This window comes from Rissa tridactyla, chromosome 1, assembly GCF_028500815.1.
Source record: "Rissa tridactyla isolate bRisTri1 chromosome 1, bRisTri1.patW.cur.20221130, whole genome shotgun sequence".
NCBI classification, from domain to species: Eukaryota; Metazoa; Chordata; class Aves; order Charadriiformes; family Laridae; genus Rissa; species Rissa tridactyla.
In genome coordinates, this window is record NC_071466.1 from 181,625,073 (window position 1) to 181,649,798 (window position 24,726).

Consider the following 24,726-nt stretch of genomic DNA (forward strand, 5'->3'; position numbering starts at 1 on the left):
GAAGGATGTAAGCGAGACCAGGGAGAGGAAATATCTTTTATTAGAACAACGCGGTGTGTTTTGAATTGTGTGGTGTAAGTTAGAAGGTTATAGATGGTAAGTCCTTGGGGACTGATGTTGTGTTTCTTGCATAAGCTGGCCTAATAAAAGACATTACCTCTCCTTGCAAAACTTACCTCACTTGAAAATACTACTACATTCATCCTCTATGTTTTATCTGCCTTGTGGAGACCTTAATATTATTGCCAGTGCTACGGATTCATCATTGCTGTGACTGTACTGATTTCTTGTGTAGAAACCTGATTCCTGCGCATGCTTTTGAGAGTTACATCATTTCACCCCTTCAACTCACAGCTAGGATGTTTTCTGTTTCTTATGTAACAGCTCCTAATTCAGATTACAGTAGACATTACAATCATGTACACGGTACAATAGCATATTAAAACCATAAGGTGGAAAAACAAAAGTATTACTCCCTTCTGAAAGCAGACCCCTTTCCAGAAAAGCAGAGGACCCTTTATGCTCTTGACTCAGCAATCATTCATCTTCACAGAGGTACGTCAGCACAGCCCAGAGACTCTGCCGGGCAGGGATGGACCTGCTCCCAAGCCCACAGGCTTTTCTCTGTTGCTGCCTATGTAACAAAGTGGTAGAGTTAGGGTGTTTGGGGTTTTTTTAACATGGGGTGGGCTGGGGAAAGAACAAGGAGGTGATCATTAAGTGCAGCGTTTGACCAGTTTCATGACACCCTAGCTTGCACTTTGTCCAAGGTATTAAAGAAGAATGATACCATCCAACAGAAGAAGTTCAAATGTGTTAGTCTTTATGATGGATCCAGTCTAGCTGCCAAGTTCAGCCTATTTTCTTTTGTGGATTTAGAGACTCCTTGAGACTGAGTGAGGAGAAGGGTTTTATACCTTTGCCCCCCTCCTTGCTGTAAGCAGTCCCCAGTTACTCATGTCCAGGACATGCAGAGATACCTATCACATGCTGGACTTATACCAGAGATACGTGTGCGTGTGCCTGCATTATCATGGCAAGGTGGCCGCTAAAGGAAGAGGACATTTCTGAGCAAGCACCGTTCGCTGCTTCCTCCTCTGGGCCACCACGTGAACTGTTCTGGTGGCTGTGACTAGCAAGCCAACAGCTGTCCCCCTGCTCATATGATCGATGTACTTCCCTTCATTCTTTACAGTAAGGGAGACCACTATAAATACTGAAGAGTTATTTCATTTAAAGATTTTAAAGAATGTAAATTAGCTTTTCTTACCTGAGCAGGCTTCTTTTGAACCACTTGTTGAGGCTGAAAAGTAAAACAAAAGCACGGTGAGAAACAAAATTCATGGAGGTCACTTCACAGTGATTTCACAGATGCTCAGAAAAATGTTTTCAGCAATAGAAATAAAACACAGGCAAAGCCCACATTCAGAAACAGAGTGATGAACATACCCAGCTCTCACACCCAACCTCTCCTACACTCACCTATGTGACCTTGCTCTGAAGTAGTTCAGAGGCTGTGGATGCAGAGGAATACACTAAGTCTGTATAATTAAAACCAAGGTGAATTCTACTTCAGCATGTTACGTCTGGCCTAATTTTGTAACTAGCTTTTGTTGTCTCCACTGATGCTGTACGCTCTCCGTGCTCTTTTAGCCATGAGTGGAGAGTCCTGCTGTGGGGAAGCCCTCCCTGCTGGCCGTGAGCAGGAGCACAGCTCAGGCAGAGAAGTGAGGGACACATAACCCCATTCCCAAGCCAGGGCTTCCAACTTGACCAAATCCAGCCCTGCCCAAGCCAAGAGGCTGGGACGGGCAGCAGCTCCAACCCTGGGAAGCCCTGGTTTGGGAGCTCTAGCTGAATGAAGCCTGTTGACATGATTTCAGGGATGCCCATCATGGGGATGGCTGAGCATGTGGCAGAGAGAACAGGAGGCCGTGTCCATCTGCCTACACGGGACCTGGTGGCACAGCCATGGGCTCCTCAGCAGGTCTCCCTCCTGACTGCTCCCACGCAGGAATGGGAAACTCCCACATGAGTCAGGAAACCCACCAAGGTTCCAGTGCCCTACATCCCTGCCCTGAGGAGGAAGAAGAGTACCGATTAAGGAACTAACACAGGCGCACTTAAAATATACCACTGCCGCCCAGGTGATGTGACGATCCTTGAGGGTGCGAGGAGCAGCACAGAACAATAAGACCACAGATATAGGATGAAATCCTGACACGGAGAGCACAAAAGGGCTTTTCTTACTTCAGTGGGGCAAAGCTGCTGCCTCCCCCCGCAGCCCCCCCAGGACTTTCTGTTTTCAAAGTATATAAATTGCACCCAATGATTTTCTTCCTGCCCTTCCTTCCTGCCTGTTCCTAATCCCAGCCGTGATTTCAGTGCCTCGCTTGGGCAGAAGCCAACGTGCTGTCCCTCTGCATGGCCAAAAACCTAATTGTCATGACAGCGTAGTAGGAAATAACTGGAATATTTCTGAATAAACAGTTCAGTGTAACTGGCCTTTCAGAGCAATATTTCAGTGGGAAGGATCAATGAAAACGTAAATTAAATGTAACTGATTCAATTCAGCCTGCCCACCACAACTGTCCCATTTTAACAAAAGATGCTTTGTTTATTTTCAGTCTTTTTCTAATTCAGCAGAATCCTATTGCTGTTATATTGTTATATTTTTGTATCTGTGCCCCAGGCTCCAAGTTCTGCTCTCAAATAAATATAAGAAAGAAACTACGTGATGACTGGGTCCGTCTTTAAACTTCAGGGCGGACCCCTTTCTTTTCCATTAAATTCCCTTGCAATGGAGAAGCCATTACCAAGGCACACGTTTTACTGATGCCTTCTCCAGGTGGACTGCAAGCCCTGAACTCATTAACGGACGTTTGCTGCCCTCAGACAAAGGAATGATTTGTTTTAAAGGAATTACAGAACTCATTGAGCTCTTCAGTAATCTGCCACTAGTGCTTTTCCGCTTTCTTTTTTTTTGCCCGCTCATTACACCTGTACACGTGTTTACTCCCAAACCGCAAGAAATCAGCAGACATTCTTAGAGGCTGACTGTTCTCTCCTGCTCAGAAATCCCCATATATTTTTGGCCATGCACTCTGCATTCATGTGACTCTCACACACTGTAGCTCAATGAAATCTCCTGAAAGGGCTGCCAGCTCACCAAATTTTCCATGAATTAGGTCCTGACACTTCAATGAGAGGAAAGACAATGTCTGAAACAAGGCCAGCTCTGGCTTTCTGCCTAGTATGTGTCACAGTAATTCTACCAGCTGCCCTTCTACACAGCACTTCATACTTTTCAGACCACCAAAAAGCCCATTGAATACTTTCAGTGATAGCTGGGGCTCAAGCTGCCAGTGTGTTTTCCCAGCCTCTGGCACCCAGTGGCTCCGGACTGGACCTAGAAAGTTTTCTGTGTGTGTTTCTTTTGTTTTGTTGTTATTTTTATGAATGGCTTTCGCAGGGGACTCTGACTCCAGCACGGTCCTATCCAGCCATTCATAAAAAGCAGAGGGAAAATATTGTACTTTGCCCAGTTGGAAACCGTCTCTGATACTGACCAAGGCTTTCAAGAATCTTAGTCATTCAAGACCTTTGCTATCGTAGTGCTTCATGTCGAGAGCTCCCTGGCACCGCTTGCTTACTGCTGGCTGGGTTTCCACGGGATTTGGGATCTGGAGGTTCAGCCTCTGTTACGCTTTCTCCCTTAAATGGAAGCAGCACAGCTATGAAAGCCCAAAAGCCGGGCTCAGCCCCTCGGCCGGCATTAGCGGCACACAGCACCAACATGCCGGGAGCCGTGCCCACTCGTGTCACGCTGAGGGCTCCAGCTTGTGGCAGCTGAATCACTGCAAGTGCTGGCTGGCAGGGGCATTGCTTTTCCTGCTTCAGCCTGGCTGCGTGGGAGAGCTATCTGGGCGAATCCAGGCTGGATAAATCCAGCAAGGTCCAGTCCTGAGGGGACTGCAGTGTCCGCTCACTTAGGTCACCCCAGACGAGAAGAACTGAGGCGTACAGGAATAATGAGGAATTTCCCAAGCAACCCCTTTCATTTCTCTAACTGTTGTGGATGTGATGCCTTTGGAAACTTTTTGACACGCTACAGATACAAACGCCGTGACTGGCTAAGCTTTGTGTTCACTGAGTTAAGAGATCTTTTCAGGGCTTCAAAGCCGACACCTCTGATTCAAAAGAGCATTACAACTGCATGTTCAACTAGCTGGAAAGAAAGAGAATCTGTCTTGGTTATGGAAAAGACTGGGACCATAAAAAAGCCAAGCACAAGAGACTTTGAAGAGGTGCTTTGGAGGAAAATAAAGTTATATGCAAGACATGAGAGCTCTGAACTATTACGTATCCACCCAGGAGCCTGTAGAGCAAGATGGCAGACCTTCTGCTCTGCCAAAAGCTCTCTCTTATGTCAGTGATCATACGTATAGGGAGCTTCGTGCAAAACAAGGCTTTGACGTTTCATTTTTATCCTAAGTTTAAAAAACAGCTATTGTAACTGAATGTGTATCAGATGAAATTCCATCCACTTGAAAGCAAAATTCAGGGTTTTTTACATCACATGCAAGTACAAGTCAACCTTAAGTAGCTTTCTTAAATCTGTATGAGACATAAAGAACAAGTGGCAGTGCTGGAAAAATCCCATGACCGTGTCATTTAAACGTCTGTCATACAAGAACAAATCCAAAATACAGCAGAATTTCTTTTGCCATGCTTAAACTGTTAAGTATGTGAACTAAGGCAAAAGATAATAATTAAAAACTTCAGGATAAGATTCCTAACTTTGAACTGAACAAAAAATAAACCACCTAAAGAGGAAAATACAGCACGTTTTTGGTGTTTTTATCTTTGCTGTAAGATTTGGATGTTCAAAGCCCAAGTGCTTATCTTCTACAAGACACTTCTTCCACTTCTTCTCTGCGACAACATTCCTAATTTTATTTTATTTTCAAATTCTGTTACTTTACTCTTTGCCAATACCTTAGATGCATCCATACAGCCTATATAGTCACTGGTCAAATAATGTCTTTGCCTTCTCTATGAGAACAAAAGAGCAGCCTCATGCGATGAGTCCATATTCGTTGTGTACCAGGGGTCAAAAGTTGTATCAAACTCAATTTGTCACAATTCCCATTCACTGGACTACTTCTTAAATGGTGACTTTTCATAGCGTTATAAAAATAAGGAAAGATAAGGGTAAGCCTATGCCAACTAGTATGAGCAATGCTGGAACGCGTTTTTAACGATTGAGGATAAAAGCACGGGTTTGAATGGAAATCATCCCCTGACTGCTGTGCCTGGAGCTCCAAGGGCAAGCTGCACACTCACTGTGCTCCTAGATTTTGTGTTCGTGGCTTCCTCTTCAAACTGAAGATGTTTGACTGATGCTTCTTGGCAACAGTGACTCTCTGTTTTATTCCCACAGCTTGACACAGACAAGATATTCTCATGGAGGTAGCTCTGCTGGTGAGACTAAATGACCATGATGGAAACTAATACCCAGTTAGGATGACATTTATAGTGCTGACAGCTCAGTGTTGTGCAGAAATCATTAAAATAATTTCATAGGTCACCCAAACACTTGTAGTTCTAAATTAAAAGATGAGTAAAACCATATTTAGTCTTTTTGTCTACATATCCTCAAAAAATCAGGAAGTTCATATTATACCAGTTGAAACCAATATAATCCAAAATAAATCATGTCTTCCAAGCAGTTCCATATGACAGCAGAGTAACTACTGTTCTGCCCTACAGCTTTAATTGGTTCGAGTCCAGCCCTTCCCTCCCTCTTCCAGCACAGAGTGATGCAGCCTTCCAGGGAGCCCTCGCCTCAGGGCAAAAGCTACTTTCGGCTTCATGACCATCAGCAGGGATCTACCCCATGCTGCACAGGACAGTTTGCTTGCCAAGCGCTCCTCTGGTCCAGGTATGCTCACGGCTTGGCTTTAGAAATGATCTTCCTTTCGAGGGGGTAGCAGAAATGCTTTTTTACCCCATCAATAGCGAGGGGGGATGCCCCCTCCACCCAAGCAGAACTGGCTTGTGCTTTGGAAGCACAGGTCATGAATTCTCCTGCCTCCATCGCACGTTTGCAGTCAACTGGCAACCGTGGTGTCTGTGTACGCACACTGCTGTGGGTCATTAGGATCTAACAGCAAAACCATCTGGCCCTTAGAGTTCAAAGGAGATTTCACAGTCCTCTGTGCAGTCTCATAAATGAGGCTAATAGTAATCTGTGGAGAATTTTGGCAAAATCCGTGGAACTTTTATTCTCTACTTTCTATCCTACTTGGCACTCCTCTGAGTTTTTAATACCAAATACAAAGTCAGGTCATTCAAAAAATATTTATTAGCTTATTAAACTGACCTCCCCTGACTGCTGCTGGAAAACCCTGCAGCATCTCAGGAGTTGCACCAATAACTTTAGCTGATGACAAAGTAAATAGTACTTCAATTCCACTTGTGGAGGAGGGCAGAGAGCATCAGAGTTTTCCAATACACAAAGTGACTTTTAAGAGTTACTTGACTGGCAACCAAATTTTGTATTTTAATTGGCAAATTCAAAACATGCTGCTTCAAATGACTCTTTTGGTAGCCTGAAAATTCAGGTACTGGCACATATATCCAATCAGGTGTGTATATATCCAATGGAAGTCAAGCCACTGACTTCAGCAGGGTTAGGATTTCTTAAGTTTTGTTTACATGAAGCTACTTTCATGACATTTGCAATGGTTTTATGTTCTGAGAGGATAAAAACCGTGGAAGAAATATATTAAAAATAAAATTCTCTTTTCTTTTACACTTGTGTAACCCATTATTTTTCAGTTGCTTTGACCCAACCTTCCTCACAGAGGTAGATTTCCCCCCACTGCAGACCTTGGTAAGTACAAATTTAATGGTTAGAACAGGAAGGGAAAATCCATAATTTTTCTTCATCTGCTAGCTGAACCATTAGTTCAAGCACAACAATGCTTTAATCAAAATTCAAAGCACAGTAGCTGTTAGTTCAGTGCTCTGGATAGATGCTGTTAATTTTCATAATGTTTCAGCCAGTATTGGTTACTTTTCCATAAAATATTAAGGGTAGTGCAGCTTATGAAATACCCATTTAATGGGCCTTGTACTTGTGGTTAAATACTATAAGCAAAGTTTAAATTGGCATACTTGGCTAAAATCAATACAGTTTGGCAGCAGGAGGATCTGTTGTTGCTGACTGCTCTTCTTCAGAGATACCGCTGCTCTGTGGTTCCCCTGTTACTTCATTATCGTCCATCACGTATTTGATAAGCTTTCCTGATGCATTTTGCTCAGGTTTAGTTCAGCACCCTGTGCACTTTTCTGCTAAAATATTAAGAAGCAATTTCTGCTTTTCGGAACAATCCTAGCACACAGTTCAGCACTGAGGTTTTCTTGATATACACCTACGGAAACATGAGCCGGCTCTTTTGTCTGGCAAACATCATATGTATCTGTCTATTTATAACTCCCTACACAGACAGACTATTGAGAAAGCCAAATAGGAGGTTCCAGTTACTCTTAGTTATAGCATAAGGAAAAAACCCCTACATTTTAGCAGACAGAAATAAATGATAAATTATTTGCAAAGAAACCAAGCCCTCATGATTCAGGGATATAAACCAATCAGAAACTACTTAGCTTTATACCTTGCAGACTTCTCCAGACAAATAACTACTGTGCAACTGTTTATCTCCAGACTATCTTGTCTGTTTGCATACAGCAACCTCTGTGTTCCTGTGTTCACCGTGCATTTCTCTTGGCCCATGTGGAAATGATTTCTGGTCACTACTAAACAGGCTGGATTTGAATTGATGACCCAGAGGTGAAAAGCACCGTATCACATTACCATCCGGTTCCAACTTTTGTTTGAGAGTCTTCCCTCTCTTCTTGCCCAGGCACTTCCCGCTGTACAGACCAAAAAATTGGGGGAAGTTCCTGCTTCAGAGGCCACTCCTGGTGGTACCACTGATGGTGGCTGTGTGGAGCTGATCAGAGCTGCAGGACTGTCATCAGTGGACTCACCTCCGGACCTGATGGCCAGGAGCTCCTGAATCCCCCTGACCTTTGCACTGGCCTTCAGTGAAACAACAGAGTAAATAGGGCTGTAAAGTCCCAAACCAGACAATCTGCTGCAAAATCTGCTACTGTTTGGAAAGTGAGCTCTGAACTTCAGTGGTTTTGCTCAAAATCTAACTGTTGTCAAGTAACATTTCTCTTTCTGGCCTCCTACATTCACTCTCCTCCTCATTTTAAGGTCACAAAGACCTTAAGTCATTCAGAAACAGTGTCCTTGTGTCATTTAGAGATGGGAAAACATGCACGGCCCATTTTCCACAATGTAGTCTTAGATACAAACAAACAAATTCATTTCCAGGCCTATGAAAGCTTCTGCCAACAACAGGCCCAACCCTAGAGGCAGGGGTGGAAAAGAACTGAAGCGTCAGTGATGGAAAATGAGGGGTAAACTGCTCCATGGGGCAGCCCTGGGACTACAGCAGTGTCCCAGCAGTGACTGGTAGCAGCTCTGCTCCCAGCCCCACATCTCCACCACAGTGCTGCTGCAATGGCCACGCCACTGCCCGGAGCTGCATTCCTTCACAAGAGCCTCTGAAGGAGAATACTGGTGAAAATACAACATGCGATTCAAGCCAAGGAGTCTCAGTGTCCTCCCTTGGGAATGTCTGAGTGGCAACCTGTGGCATATTTCTTCAGTTTAACTGCATGTTAAAGGTGCTGCTGCCTCCAGAGATTTGTGCTTCATGTTTTAGCAAGGCACTTCTCGACCAGAGCAGGAGAGCATCAGAGCGTTAATTACAGAGATGTAAAGGCAGGTGCAGGAGACCATTATCTGCCTAGAAAACCTGCAGACTTCACCTACAGGAGAAGACAATCCAGTCCAGGTCCACAGCCTGGCTTGCATCCATACCACCTTTCCTGCTCCTGCATGGGGCCATCTCTTTCATGCTGCCCAAAGGGAAGAGCCCATGGGCTGCGCTATTTCATTAGCCACAGCTGGCCACCACGTTAGCTGGCAGAGGACAAGATGGTGAAGGAGAGAAGGCTCCCAACTGCACAGCACAGACGACCGTGGGGCAGCGCTTGAGGCTGTGCCCAAGCACTGTTCTGGTCACTGAGCACAGACACAACTCTGGGTCCTGCTAGGAAGAGCTGCCTCTCCCTTCGTCTGCACAAACCGTGGTAATGATACAAGGGATCCAGGCAGCCTCTTCTGCACAGCCATTTCTGCCCCTTCAGAGATGTACAGAGCTTACGTGGTCATCCCCAGGCCCGGCCCTGAACTCCTGCAGGAGCTTCTCCTTCCCATCCAGCCCATTGCCTCCGTGACCTCCCATTGCCCTGTGACGGCTGGGCAGGGTTTTCCTCCGAAGAAAAGGCACACAACACAAGGAAGGCCTGGCTGATTTTCTGCAGCTGAGGATCTGGCCTGAGGCATTTCTCTTGAACTTCTTTTGTCTGAGCAGATCCATTGGGTAGCCACATGGTTGGCTGGGGATGTTTTTGTACGTCTGGGATATACAGATGTCTGATAGCTGTCTGTCTATCGAATAGATTTGATAATTATTACTGCCTCCAGGAAACTGATGCTGCTAAGAGTGTCTGTCAGAGTCCGACTAGAGCCTGCTGACATCCTGGCACAGTTTCATAAAGAAGTCAGTGTCCAAAATAGAAATACATTTTCCACGTACTTGAAATACACCAGGAGCTTGGTGGCGAGTTGTTGTAATTAATCCACTTCCTGGCTTGATATATTTTGGGATCATTCTGGTGATTGGTATGTTAAATACTGAACTCAGTTCATACTGTTATTTTTAAAATGGAAATTACATTCATTATGTTCAAAGGCATGATTTGTAGGCACTCCTCGCAAAGCAGAAAAAAACCTATTGTGTTGCATTTCTGGTGTGCTTTTACCATTCACTCATTAATAGCAATTTCATCATATGCACCATTGTGAAATCTGTGACACAGTAACGTATTTGAAAATACGAAATAGCAAAACGATTTTCTCTTTTAACCAGCTAGAACCCATTTACTAAAAGACTGCAAAGTCAAAGTCTACAATATCCTATCATCAGCCTCTTGACAGCAGCAGAAATATGAATAGTGTCTGCGTACACATGTTTCCCTCCGTTTGAAAGAGAGAGAAAGAAGGGGGAAGAGAGGGAGGGAGAAAGAGATTCTGCTCTTGATAATCCTGGTGTCATTTTGGAGTTGTTCTACTTATGTCCTCGGACAGACTCTGAATTTAGCACAGTCTAGGAGGGAAGAATGTGACTGTAATTTTTACAGGACAATTACCTGACTGTCTAGCTACAGTTATTTAATAGCCTTTTGGAAGCTCCTTCTGACCTGAAGATCCTACTTGTTGCTTGGATCTAACAATGCGAACATCAAAGGTATGTGTGTTAGGTATGCACGCAAATCCCCTGCAGCTTTTTTCATAATAGTACTGAAACCCGATGCCACATCAAGAATGCAATGCCTGGAGCACCCTAGGACAGCACAGCCCCGCTCCCTGGTACAGCTTAAAGTGGTTTCCTCGCTCACAGAGCTCCATCCACTACTTGGAAAGCTGCCTGCTTTTAAACGTTACGGTTGCTAGTGAGGGCTTGTGAGCATTTTTACCAAATGCAGGTCATGTCAGAGAATAGGACTGCTCAATATTTACTCTCAGTTCCTGATAACTCTTCCATATTTTGTTGTTTCTGGTGCTCAAGTGACAAACTTGATTTTTCATGCCACAAAAAACAAAGTTAAATCCTGTCCTTGGCTAAATTCTGCTCTTGGTTCAAACCAGTTGTGGAGTCTGCCCAAAGAGGTAAATGCTTCCATTTCCCAACAAGTCACATTTTATTGTGCTTGAAACCTATGTGGTTTGGGGCATGCCAAAAATATACCAGTTGGTAGCATCTGTGGCTAGGTGGTCCTGGCAGCAGAGGTGAAAGCAGCTTGCTGGATGAAGAAGCAGGATAGCTGGCCTCCAAATGCTGCTGTAGTTGGCAGAGAGAGCCATATCCTTTCTGGGAATTAGGTACACTGGGCAGACAGAAGCTTGATTTGTGGCTGAACATCATCCAGCTCCATGAGACCAGGTATTACATCAGCACCGGATTGCTTAACGGGAGCTGCAAGATCATTTTAGCATTGGCAGCAATGTGGTTAAGGATACCCTGATACTCTAGATATTAACTGGTATGGGAGCTACTGATGGTGTGGAGCAAGGTCCTTCTGCTGGTGGTCAGCAGGCTGCTCCCAGGCACTGAAATGTCCCCACATTCCTTGCCTGTGACTCCCCATCCCAGCCTCAAGCAAGGCTTATCTTGGGAAGAGAGCATGAGGGTGCACCTTGAGGCGAGCCCCAAGGATACCAGAGGTTGCTGCGAGCCCATCACTCTCCCAGGCAAACCCCATTGCCAGCAAGGAGGCCACCAGGGAAGGAAGGACAGCATTTGGAGGAGGGGTGAAGAAACAACAGCTCGGGACAGTGTGTGTCCTGGAAATTTTTGGCTGGTAGGGAACAGGGCTGGCAAGTTTTGGTTGGGTTGCACACTGGGAAAGATCCAAAGGGATGGGATGGAGGAATGAAAGTGGCCAGGAGAGATGGTGGGGAAGAGGGGGACCAAACGCCCACCACCTCTCCTCCTTGCACGAAAATGGAAACAAGGTCTCTGCACTGCTCGTTATATGCAAGGAACTGAGAGGAGACACAGAGAAATACTTTATTCATATTTCCTTTTGTCCACCAACACACACAAGACGGCTGTACTGCTGTCATGTTTTTGGCTTCTTTTATCCTCTTAAAGTGTGTGCGTTCCTGACATGTTTTGAGGGATTTTGTAGTGTTTTTAAAAATTGAGAGCAATTGGGAAGGTTGGTTAGAAAGACTTTTTAGGTACCAGTGCGATCAGATGCAATTGTAGGCTTTTAGGGGGTGCTTCATCTTCTCAGAGCATAAAAAGGAAGAGAGAAACAGGAAGGCCCTGCAACTGTACTGCCTGGGGGAGCGGAGGCTTACACCCCTACCCGCAAGCAGAGAAACAACCTGCCATTCAAGGCTGCTGACAGCAGAATCCGTGGGAGCTTGTGCTCCTCCTGAAGAAGAACTCAAGCCATCTCTCAGCACGGCAATCTGTGCAGAAGCCAGGTCTGCTTCAGCTTTGTGGTCAGATGGGGCTGGCAGCGGGACAGCCAGGACGCTCACTGTTTGTTATACATGCACTTCGAAAGGGTGGGGGACAGTGATGGGATAAGGAGTTGCCCATGACTCTTCGCCTTTCATCACCTCCCAGGAATGTCTGCCTTTGGGGCTAATTTACATGCATTTACGTTAATAAATGTGCGGCCTTTTCATCCACGTTTTTCACTTTCATTCCCGTCTGCCCTTGCTGGCACATGCCCTTGGCAATTTGTGGTTATTGTGCTCATTTGGCATTGTATAATATAGATTTTTTTTTTATAGTTAAGCAAACGCAGAGCTCATGGAAGTGATACAGTCTAGCTCCATTTTCCTTAGCAAATACTGGCCTTTTTTCTTTTTCTTTCTTTTCTTCTTTTTCTCTGTCAAAAAGACAATGTTTTGCTAACTGTAAACTCATTTGCAGGCTCGAAACTGATGATTTCATGAGTCTTCCAGATGCATCATCACAGTTCCAGAAAACTTCCTGACTGGCAAGAAAGCCAGGACTCCTGTGAGATCTCCACATCAGGATATTATTAATAAACGTTCTGTACCTCAGAGGCAACCTCCCCAAATCCATGTAAGCTCCATATGGCTCCCTGCTCAGCACTGTGGACGTCTCCTCCCTCTCCTTACTCCTAAGTGTGATGGGGCCCAACCTTTTGGGCTGGGGTTGGTTGAACAGTCCCTTATAGAGGTACTTAAGGCCTCTATGCTCAAGTCCAACCATGACTTAATACATGAAGACACTTCTTTCACATCCATGCTCATCCCATGACAAGATGATGTCTGTGCTTGGACCAACTGATAGACGTGAGATCAGATGGGTGAACAGCGGGATCCACACATCCTTGAAGAGAGAGCACAGCAGAAAGGCGGCCATTGCCTCCTGCCCAAGATAAGGGCCTTCAGAAAAGAGGATGCAGAGTAATTTTGCACTGTTGATAATTTTGGCAGGGAGGATCCAGCCCATGAGCTTTAGTTTAACCTGCCCTGCCCTAGAAAACAGTGAGTAGGTCCATTTAAAATTTTGAACCTTCACTTATAGCACGGGCCAGTAATACCTGGGAGCGCGCTTTCACCTGCCTGCCATCCATCCTACACTCCAACTACAGGCTGCCAGCGTCCTGGGGGAGTCTTTAGTGTGCAGGAGTTACGTTCCTGGAAGAGCCTGGGATGCCAATGAACCACAGAGACTTTAGGAGCAAAATGTGTAATACATTCACCGATTAGCACCCCACAGTAACACAAATACAGACATGGACATCTAGTTCCTGAGGACTACAGAACCCAATTTGAACCTGACCTATTGGTACATAGCAGATAAGGGCAAACTCCAAGCAAAAAAACTTGTGAAGTGCCTAGACACCACCACGATGAACACGTTTGTCTGTCTCCTCATCAGTATCACTTGTGGTAGATTTCTTTTTTTTTTTTCCAAGTACATTTTTCTTAACCATCAGTGTTCCTTCAGAAATGGAAATCTAACTCATTACCAGATGTCAGTGGGAGACCTGTGATGCTGTGTGATGGGTCATAGCGGTACTACTCCTCAGTTCAACATGAACTTCCTTATGAAAAGCTTAAGAATATATACCAGATAACTAAAAACAATCACAGTATTTAAATACATAACCATCTCTGAATATCCTTTTCATCTCTGCAGATCCAAAAGTGATTTATACACTGGAAGTGGCATGGGAACCTTATAAAGGGATCTACTTCACTCTGCACCAAAATGCAGCCGTTTCTGGGATGAGGTCTGGCAGCTGTTTTAACAGCACGAGACAATGCTACATGCAGTTGGGGCATGAGGTGAAGAATAGCATATCCAGTGTACGTGGCAGGGAAGGAAGGATGTAATTATCCAGATTGGAATTTGGCCAGGACATTGGGGTCAAAACCCTGACTCTTTTAAAAAGTGCCATGGGAACGCTAATGACCACGAGTGGTCAGGGCCTTGATTTTACATTTCATCTGAAAAACAACACCTCCAATGACAGTCTTCTTGAGTACCATGCAGAGGCATTCATCCTCAGTGAATCAGAAAGAAAAGTGCATCCCAGCACAGCGGCTAGGTGTCCTTGGAGGTATTAATTTTGTTTCCCAGTTAGTCTATATAATCTGAGAGCCCAGGGGACATATACATACCCCTTGCACGGCACTGGTCTACAAAGAGAACAGAACACTGCTTGTGTTGGATGTATGTATCAGAAGCTCAGATCACAACCCCACGATTTTCAAAAGAGCAATACTCCTCCCATGACCATCTTGTGACTTGACTTCTGTTGTCTAAAACGTGAATCACACTGAGTATTTAATCTATGAACGGCTACTAACCAAACAAACAACTTTCTGTTGTGGTATTAGTAAGCTACTGCATTCTGCATGATTTAAGTGCATGAACACATCACTGACTTAAAAGGCTTTTTAAAAGTCACCGCCAGGTAAGCAGCAATAACAGAATACATATGGGTTTTAACCTGCTTCAGATTGAGGATATACAGCATCACTTTATATGTATTTTACTAAGGTGAAGGAATAGTACTTAGCAATGAGGACAGGTTGTCAGCCTGTGCGTGGGTAGTCACTAACACTCATCAAAGCTCAGCCAGGACACTGTAACTCGGTCATGCATTAAATATCTGAGACTAGAAATTATGTCCATATCTGTTTTTATAGATTTGGAGAGAGGAACTTAGCGCTAATGCACTAAGGTGGCTTATACCTTAAGACTGCTAATTTTTGACCAGTCTTAATTCTTAAAATCAAGTTCAGCAACCTACCTGCCCTGAACAGATACCACCCAGCACAACACATCATGCAATTCTCAACTAGCCCCTGCTGCTTCTAGGGCAATTCTTAGACTCTGTCAACTGGGAGCTAGACTTAATGGCAGGTGCCTCCAGGCACTCAAATGACTGTAGCCCTCCAATAGCTCATGAACTGTATCGTGGTGGACTACATACCACAGCAGTGGGACCGGGAGGAATCAAACCATGTGCTACTGAAGACACGAAAAACCACCAAAGCTGACACTTCCAGGCTGCCCAGCAAATATTCACCCAGCTACTGGCTCCATTTCTGTCTTCCCATAGCACTGCACAACTGGGGAAACACGCAATGAACCCAGCAAGTCAGGCAGACAGACTTTGGGCAGCAAGATTTTCATACAACACTGGGAGAATGGGGGAAATTTACTGTCTCTGCATTAGATGCTGCACAGCCAATTGCCCCACATAAAGAACAGGTGCTCCAAACATGGAAGACTGACAAAAGGTGAGCTGTGGAAAAGAGGCCCAGAGAGATGAAATACTTCCTCACAGAAGATGATGTCAAAGATATTACTGAATGCAAGTTTCTTGGAACTGCTCTAGACCTCTATCACAGTCTCCATTTTCAAAATATGACTCAAAAGATGATGAGAGTTTGTCATCTTCATTCAAATGCCATCCATAGGAAGGAAGACCCCTCTGGCCGTAATTCTAAGCAACCTGTAGTAGACCTTCACTTGTGATGGACCCCCACGGCCCATCCTGCACAGGAGGTCACATCAGATTATCACATGGTCCTATCTGGCTTTAGCATCTGTGAATCAAGGGTCGGACACCAACGTCGCTAGGCTAACACGGGAGAGTGTCTCATAGAAACACTGCCAAGGCGGCTTCTTTTTCACAAGCATTTCCTTACATAGCTGCAACATACACGCATGTGCTGCAGAGAAATAATAAATTATGATCAAGGAAAATTAAAGGAGCTGACACAAAACCCACTAAGACCAAACGCACATATCTAGAAATCTCAGATTTGTTTGAACAATCTCACAGAAGTGAACCCAATCCAAATCCACCAGGTTGATAGCCTGAGTAACTGCCCGCAGGAGAGCGCGGGAGACTGTGGCACTGGAAGAAAATCATAGAATCATAGAATCACAGAATATGTTGGGTTGGAAGGGACCTTTAAAGGTCATCTAGTCCAACCCCCCTGCAGTAAGCAGGGACATCTTCAACTAGGTCAGATTGTTCAGAGCCTCATCAAGCCTGGCCTTGAATGTCTCCAGGGATGGGACCTCCACCACCTCTCTGGGCAACCCATTCCAGTGTCTCACCACCCTCATCGTAACTAATGTCTAAAATGAACGCTGGAGGTTCTACAGGGTGAGGCAAGGTAGTATATAGGTCTTTCAGCTATGAAATTATATATAATGTAGGAACATGCAGCAATGCCAGTTTGGAAGAAATTTAAAATCAGTTCTTCTTTGCTTTAGATAGATACTGGTTTTGAAGACACTTGAAGAAACAATATTATGTACATAAGATCACATTAGATGGCTTTCACTCAAAGGAGGTGCAAGTGACGCTACATCAAGCAAACCTGATAGCTCATCTCCTTTTTACAAAATCAGGACCAAAATTGTGACTTTTGGCTGACAGCAATCAAGCAGAGTGCCCTTTTTTCAAGGCAAAATCTAGTTAACAGAAACACAGGCAAATTTGCTCCTGATCTCACTGTTAGAAGCTTGAGTGAATGTTTGCTTTGCTGGACATACACGAGTGCTAGTTAACCTGTCACCCAGCTAATTTTTACTTATTTAGTAATACTAATACTATTAATTATTCCAGATTATTTGCTTGTGCCTTCAAAAGCAATTGAACTCAATGTTAAACGTTTTCTCGCATTTCCTTTCCGACACTGCCTTTTCCGTAAAAAGAGCATTGCTGCATCTTACGTGTACCACCAACACCAGCATAAACCCCAGCAACAAATACACAAAATCCAAGCCTTCTCTTGCTTGTTTCTTTACTCAGTTTACTGTCCTCTCATTGTTTTACTTTAATTGCTGGAGCTTGATACCATACTCATTTTCCTCGGTCAGTTTATAATATCATTTTCCCTGAAGGTCAGAAACAATATCTCAGGAAATACCACCTGCTATTCAGGGATATCGCAGGAAATTTACATTTCCACTTCGTGAAGTGTTATTATTTTGGACTGACAACCTACATTTATTTCATCATCCCAACGTGTTGGGATCCTTGAAAGCTAAAGAGAGAATGGGTGTCCTAGCCGGCCTCCCGCTGGCATTTCATGGTCATTAACAATCAAGAGTTGAGAAGACAAACAACTTGCTGCTGAAAGATGTGCGCCCTGTCACCTCCTCTGGAGTAGGGGAGCGATTCAGCGTCTTTGCCGGTCTCCCCCCTCTCATTCAGCTCTCCTTTGGAGCTGGGCTTGGAGCTGGGCTGCTGCCCAAGTGCATTCTTCCAGCCTCTGCAAACAGCACTGAGGAATGAGGTGGCGGATATGGCCAGAGGATTTGCTCTCTTGCAGGAATACAGGAGGCTTGAGCGTGGTTTCTCTAGGGAGTTGGATGGTTGCCTTCTAGACTCTTATTCATTGGGTGTGAGAACCCGGCATTTTGGAACCATGGGCAGTGAAAGGAAAGCCACCCCCAGTCAGGCGCTCGCAAGCCGTGCAACCTTCACAGCAGCTGTAGCCAATATCCCCAAAACAAACTTCAGCCCTTCAGTGTTTTTTCCCTGGAGGGGCATTTTGAGGCAGCCACCAATACAAAACTCCAGCAATTTTATTCCCTTAGCATTCTCAGCACCACCATGAGGGGCTGGGCAGGAAGGAGGAGACCCATTGGAGGAAAGCTGCAACCCTGCACATTTCTGATGCATTTTCTACACAACATTAAGCATTAGTAGCCCTTTCTCCCAGCTCTTCAAACTGAAACTTATCTCTGGCTGTTCTGTTTTCTCCTCCCGAGGTGACGCTGGCGGGGAGGAACTATGCCCCGTAGGGCAGAGCAGAGCAAGTACCTGCTTGGAGCGACGTGGCTGCATGTCACATCCCTCACACACGTGTCAGGAAGCGTCTGCTATGTGAAATGCCGGGGGGAGAGGGGTATTCGCAACCGCCTGTTGCTTCTCCCAGGGAGCCCACCCTGCCGCCCAGAAAACACACCTCGTGATGGGCATGAGGCAACCGGACCGAAGGTAGAAATGTGCTTAAAAATGGCTTTATTTGCAGAGGTCTGTCCGAATCCAGCCCCGTGGCTTAGAAGGAAGCGTGACTGTGGGAATTTTCTTGCACAGTTTCTTCTTGGCTGACCGAACACATCCCAGAGATTTCACTTCTGGGAGGAATGCCTTGAAGTGATTTTTTTGAATGATGAGGGTGTTCCATGATGTATCTCTATTTCAAGCAGCAGCCCTGGAGACTGCTGAGGGAGGGCAGCGAGACTTACTGGCCGGATTAAAGGCAACTTTCCCTTTGGCTGGCTGCAGGAAAGGGCAAGGATGAGGCGGCAGTGGAGGAAGGCATTGACTCAGCTTCCCCGAGTCACTCTCCAGCGCCGCTCAAGCTGGGGACCTGCATTGCCATTGCCATCGCCAGTGCCAAGCCAGCCTTCTGCCGGGGAGCTCCACGTTATGCAGAGCCAGGGGTGACGCAGGCTCCTCTGTCCCCATGCAGGTCCCAGCTGCAGATGCGGCACTGGGACAAGCAGCTCCAAAGCTGTCCAACGTTACATGAACTCAGTTTGCTCCTCTCGCTGAAGAAAAGGGAATGCAAGGAGGTATAGAGTCACCGTGCCCTTTTTTCCCAGCCATGAGGGCCATCACAAACCAGCTGAGAACGTCCCCCCTTGGGGAGTCCTGCCCAGGTATTTGGATTGAGCAGTTGGCGCCAATGGCAAGGTCTTGCTGGCAGAGAGCTGCGAGCTGGCACGGACTCAGAGGCTGTTTGCACAAGGGCGGTCTCTTTTAAAACTTCAGACTGATAAAACTAATGACTGTGTTGAGAGATGCTCATAAAACACTGAGTCACCCCTTATTCAATTAAGGAAGCCGTCACTGATCTTTCAGGGAGGCCTGAATGGGTTATTCCCCTCTACGCTGTGCTGAACTCAGAAATATCAATCTGCATGACACTCTGGATGACCCAGGCTGGCAGTCAGAAAGTTCAAAAGGTGAGAAACACCTCTCAACAGGAATAAACAGTGACGCACACTTGGAAATCACCCTCAAAATTACAATTAGCCCGTCTGGTACCCTCTTCTGCCTGGAAGCTTTTGTGCTGCTAAAAAGGTTACCTAGGAGGGATGGCAAGAAATGACTATAAACCAGCCCCAGCCGCCTACAAGGCTGATTTAAAAATCAGGAGGAGGAGAAATGCCAATGTTTAATATTTAAACAAAAAAATATTTAATTTTTAAACATTTATGTTCTTTTTATGATTGTTAAATCAGTATTAATACAGAATGTAGACCATTTTATAGCCTCCACACCGGACTCCCCGGTCGCTCCCTTCCCAAGAAGTCTGTTTTTTAGGCAGATGAGCACTGCCAGCAGGAGGTTCAGAAATGCTGGTCTTAATAAATAACTCCAGAGCGAGACCTGCCGCCCTTCTTCAGCCACACTGCCTAATGACTTCAGTGAGAGTTCTGCCTGAGCAAGAATACCGAGTTTTGGCCCATTACCTTCAAATGAACAGAAGAGTTTATTTGTGGTTTGAGGTGCTTCCTCCTGTCTGAACTTTCAGTTTTCCAGGCTGAGCCAAAGAGGTACAAAGTGGGTTTCCCACGATCCCTGGGGTTGTACGTGCACTCAAAAGGGCTCCCAAATTACTCCCTTGAGCTTAGTGACTCGAGCTTGTACCTGTAACCCCTACCTTCATGAAGCAGAAGCAGTGGGTAGAGATGGGATGTCTTGACAATGAGCTTTGACTGAGCTGAACTGAAAATTAATCTCCAATGCTAGCCTCCAAAGACAAAAACTTTTCTCTAACATTCTTTAGCCTCCATCCCCTCTGCAAACTTATATATGTTAAGGTGTGCTGTGTTTCTAAAAAGCTCTTACAACCTATAGATGAAAACCCAGACAGTGCAGAAAAACTGGAGTCGAAACAACAGCCGACGACGATGCTTCCACCATTAATTTCCATGAGTTTGCTGTTCCAAAAAGCAGTCAGTATATACTTGTGAGCAAAGCTCGCATCAGTCTGCTGCGTCCTACTAACGCCACGCAGCTGCTGCCCCCGTCCACCCGCTTCCTCACACGTTTGAACCTCCTTCACCCATTCACTGGGGGGAAGGTGCTGCAGTTCTCCCCCCTTCCAGCCCGCACCCCGGTGCCGAGGGCTGCAAAGCAGCCTCCCGGCTCCCCTCCTTCGCATCGCCCTGCCGTGGTCCTCGGGAGGGGGACACGGCGAGGAAGTGGTTCTGACATGGATTTTACTGATGTTTCAAAGCATATGGTCTGAACGCTCCAAATGCCGTGGAAGATTGCTGTCACATGTCCTAACCCACCGCCTATCTGTTGACACAGTATCACCTTTCATAAATTGCTGGATACTATTTTCCCATCAGCATTGCTCTAAACACAGGAATTACAGGCAGGACACAAATCCAAACAACCCTTATACGCTTAATAAAATAAATAACAATCAGCCCCATAAATGTTTCGCTTTAAAAGGAATTTTCCTTATTTTAGATCAAACACTTCCTTGGGATCCATGCTAATTTGCAGCTTCCAGTGCCATAAATAACTAACACAAAGGAAAAAAATAAAATACAGCACATTCAAAATCAGCCTGATTTATATTTTTAAATTCTAAAATATGTGCTCGTGTCATGCTTTGGGTACTGGCACAGTTTCTGAATGAATGCAAACAAAGCCAGATCTGCTTGAATGCATCAGACCCCGTAACGCATACTTAGCATAGCTCCAGGTCAATGGAGCCAGACCAATTTACACCAGTTCAACAGTTGGCCTGCAAAGTTCACATGAGTGTGGTATCTCCATAAGTACCTCCTCCCCTCTCTCCTTCTCAAACTTGTGAATGGGTTAATGCCGCGTATCTCAATGCACCTCTGAACTCTGCAAACTATTTGGACTCGGTTCAGGTCACGCGAACAGGCTGGAAAACGCACATGAACCTCTGCCACCTCCCCCCTCCCCGCTCCACATGAACTTCCACACACTGATGGAGAGATAACCTCAGCTTTTCATAGGAAAACTGATTACTGATACGGTAGTTTGGCGTGGACTATAAAACATTACATTTTGGGGTTTTCCATTAAGACAAAATTTTCTAAAGTGAGCGAGTACTTTCAGTTCAAAATTTCGTTTTCACCTGAAACCTAATTTTCTGATGATAATATTTCAACAAAAATAGCCTTGTCAGCAGCTAACAAAGCTTAATACCTCACTATAACAGCGCACCTCTGTGTGCTTCCGCTCCCGAAACCTGCATTCTTCTCAAATCTCACACATTTTGGCTTTCAATATGGCCTGAAGGTCCACGGATGGAGACTTCACTGACTCAGACCCCTGAGCGCCCTGCTTTCATCCTCTCCTCACTTAAGCAAAGAGGAGGTTAGCACATATTAAACCATGGGATTTGCCTGCTCTGAGTGTACAGGGAAAGCCTAGTGATGTGTTTGAGAACCAAAGGTTAAGCCATTTGGGGATGAACCAGACAAAATCTACACCTGGCAGCTGGACATCAGCCGGGTTTCACTCCAGGGATGCAGCAGTGGCAAGAACTGGCTCATGTCATGCAAGGAGACACACTCTGCTATGAAAAGCTCCAAGAGAAACCCAAGAGTAGAACCTCACAGAGCAACCCAGCCACCCAGCGTGGCAGAGTACTGGGATGTCTCTGGTTCGCAGTACCTTCTGAAGTTTGTATGAGGCCTCTAATCCTACTGTAGCAGACAATTTCCCATACACTTACAAATATACAAAATAATGCCCCTCTCACTCTTTTTTCCCCTTCCTGTTGTCTTACAGAAACAACTTAATTACCACATCGAGTTTACCTCATGTCAGCAAGTGTCTATGGAAGATGTTCTCATGACCATGCACCGAATTCCTGCACATTTGAGCAGCCATGCTCATGTTCCACACAACAACCTCTGCCACCTAATCTTCTGAGATCTCCTTTGGTCACTTCATGTTCATGAGGTCTCTGAGGAACATCCGTTTGCCCTCTAATCATTCCATCACATCTGCATGAGCCTCTGTAAATCTGAGACAAAAGCTGTCTGGGAAATGAAATGTTAAGCTGGCAGCCCATGCTTAACATAGGAACTTTCATTTAAAAAAAATCACTAAACCTCCAGAAAGTGCTATGTATGCCACATCCATATCACAGAATCACAGAATGGTTTGGGTTGGAAGGGACCTTAAAGATCATCTAGTTCCAACCCCCCTGCCATGGGCAGGGACACCTCCCACTAGACCAGGCTGCTCAAAGCCCCATCCAGCCTGGCCTTGAACACTTCCAGGGATGGGGCATCCACAGTTTCCCTGGGCAACCTGTTCCAGTGCCTCACCACCCTCACAGTAAAGAATGTCTTCCTACTATCTAATCTAAATCTCCCCTCTTTCAGCATAAAAACGTCACCCCTCACCCTATCACTACACTCCCTGATGAAGAGTCCCTCCCCATCCCTCCTGTAGTCCCACTTTAGGTAGTGGAAGGCCCCTACATCATGTCAGTGTAGATCACAGAGCCATAACCCCTTCCCTGCGGGGTGGTCTGGGGCTGCAGTGGCAGCACTGCTCCAGCTGCCAGCACTCCCTGCAGGGCTGGCCCATGGGGCAGCCGGGCCACGAGCCCTGGCAGCACAGCACAGCCCAGGCTTTGCCTTGTGGGCATAATTATGGCACTGGTCACCGACACCACACTCTTAGTTGCACCATCAGTGCAGTGAGCAGCTACACAGCTTCTAGCATAGACGTTTAAAATCCGAATAAAGATACAGCATGTGTCAACCAAACTCGCAGAAAGTTTCTGAGTGCAAAACGTGATGGTGGTGTCCCAGTCCCGCTGCAGCAGCCGTTCCCTCCATTGGCAAGGATGCTGCTGCAATTGCTGCTCATCAGAGCTCTCTGTACCGGGGCAAGCAACCAAGCTTAAAACCCTTTTGTTCCTCCTGATCAGGACTTCAGCACATCACCGTTCCCCAGAATTAGGGGGCTAGTACCTTTATCAGGCAGCTACAATAGTAATGATAATATAGTAACGATATAATCCAGATGAGGAATCAGCAAATGGCTTTGATTCCAGGACTGTCAGACTAACACCTTTCACAAGAACTAAATTCACCTGACAAATACTTTTTAAAAGAAAAGGCCATACGTAGTACCGGGCTGTGAAAAACAGGCTGGGAAACACTGAAAGCAGCTTTATAACATATAAAACACAACATAAAACAATCCTAGAATATAACATAACAATAATATAATAAAATATAAAACAACAATGTAACATAAAACAATCCTAGAATCTCCAGATGAATCTAGTGAATGTTACAGACTAACAATACCTACGAAAGCTCCACCTAAAAAACCTTCTCTCTCCTGCCTGCAAAGAACTCCCCTCAAAGCAGTCTGCCACCAAGAAACAGGGGGGAGTCCAACGGTGAGAAGTTGGCCTTATCTTTCCTTTAGCACTCTGCTGAGCCTTGGGCTACTCGTTTTGTGGCTGGCCTCCCTGCGCTGAGTGAGAGCAGAAAGTATGATGCTGGTGAGCAAGGCATCACCCAGTGCAACCGCCGAGACCTCTCCAGGTGATCAGATAGCGGCTGATGGGAGCTGGGAGCAGAGTGAACCACCCTTCTCCAGCTGGCAGACACAGAAAGCCTGGGCACCAGCACATTGCTGCGCTCCCAGGGTTTAAGACGTGTTCCCTCTGCAGCCCCCAAACTGCCCACAGCTAGAGAGTGCCCTGCGGGGGGTTGCATGAGGTGTCTGTGGGGCCAGCGTCCTGCTTGCGGGTCACCTGTTTACATCAAATTATCAAAAGTAGCTATACAAGCTAAAGAAGAATGGAGAGAAATTAAAAAGTGGATTAGTGCTGTTTGAGATCTACATCCTCATGTTTCAGGGCATCTGACAACCATTAAAGGCCCATAAACCAGACTGAATCTTCCCTGGCGGGCTTCCTTCGTTAATAACTGTCTATTATGAGAGTGTTTGTATCTTTTTCTCATGCTGACTACTATATACAGGACATTAGATTAGTGAACCCATGATCTAATCCTATTCTGTATATGCATTTTTTTAAAAGGCGATGCCTACACGATACTTTCAGAGCATAACAATTCCTATTCCCTCACCACCGACTTTAAAATAGAATCCCCTTGCTGAGGAGATGGGGAATTATGCCATATTTTCACATGTGGATAGTCAGTTAAATTGTACACAAAATCTTTTTACTGTCTGGTTAATTTTGTTATATATAAAAACAGTAAAGAAAATTATTGCCTATAAAATGTTTGTTTCTGTTTTAGCGAAAGAAATGTAAAATATGTTCAAATGCAGCCAAAATCCTATTTTCGTCTTACTCTTAACTAAACCATGGCCAAACCAATTTCCTTCAAATTTTAAGGAAAAGAGAGATGTTCTTGGATCTCGGCTGAGAACTTGCGCTCTGCATTTCAATCTGGAGAGAATTTTTATGGCTGTGTTATTACT

The 24,726-nt window shown here is 45.3% G+C and overlaps 1 protein-coding gene across 2 annotated transcripts in view; it reads right to left on the minus strand.

The window, feature by feature from the left end:
- HMGA2 (high mobility group AT-hook 2) overlaps positions 1-24,726 on the minus strand; it is a 121,216-nt gene that overhangs the window by 23,365 nt on the left and 73,125 nt on the right. The window contains exons 4-5 of one of the 2 annotated variants that reach the window (XM_054187887.1): positions 1,271-1,303; positions 461-634 (exon numbers count right to left, since the gene is read on the minus strand). In XM_054187887.1, the coding sequence (XP_054043862.1) occupies positions 548-634; positions 1,271-1,303 (120 nt within the window). In that variant the 3' untranslated portion in view covers positions 461-547. Of the gene's footprint in view, positions 1-460; positions 635-1,270; positions 1,304-24,726 lie in introns of those variants that run through there. The other variant, XM_054187888.1, reaches the window with a different exon arrangement.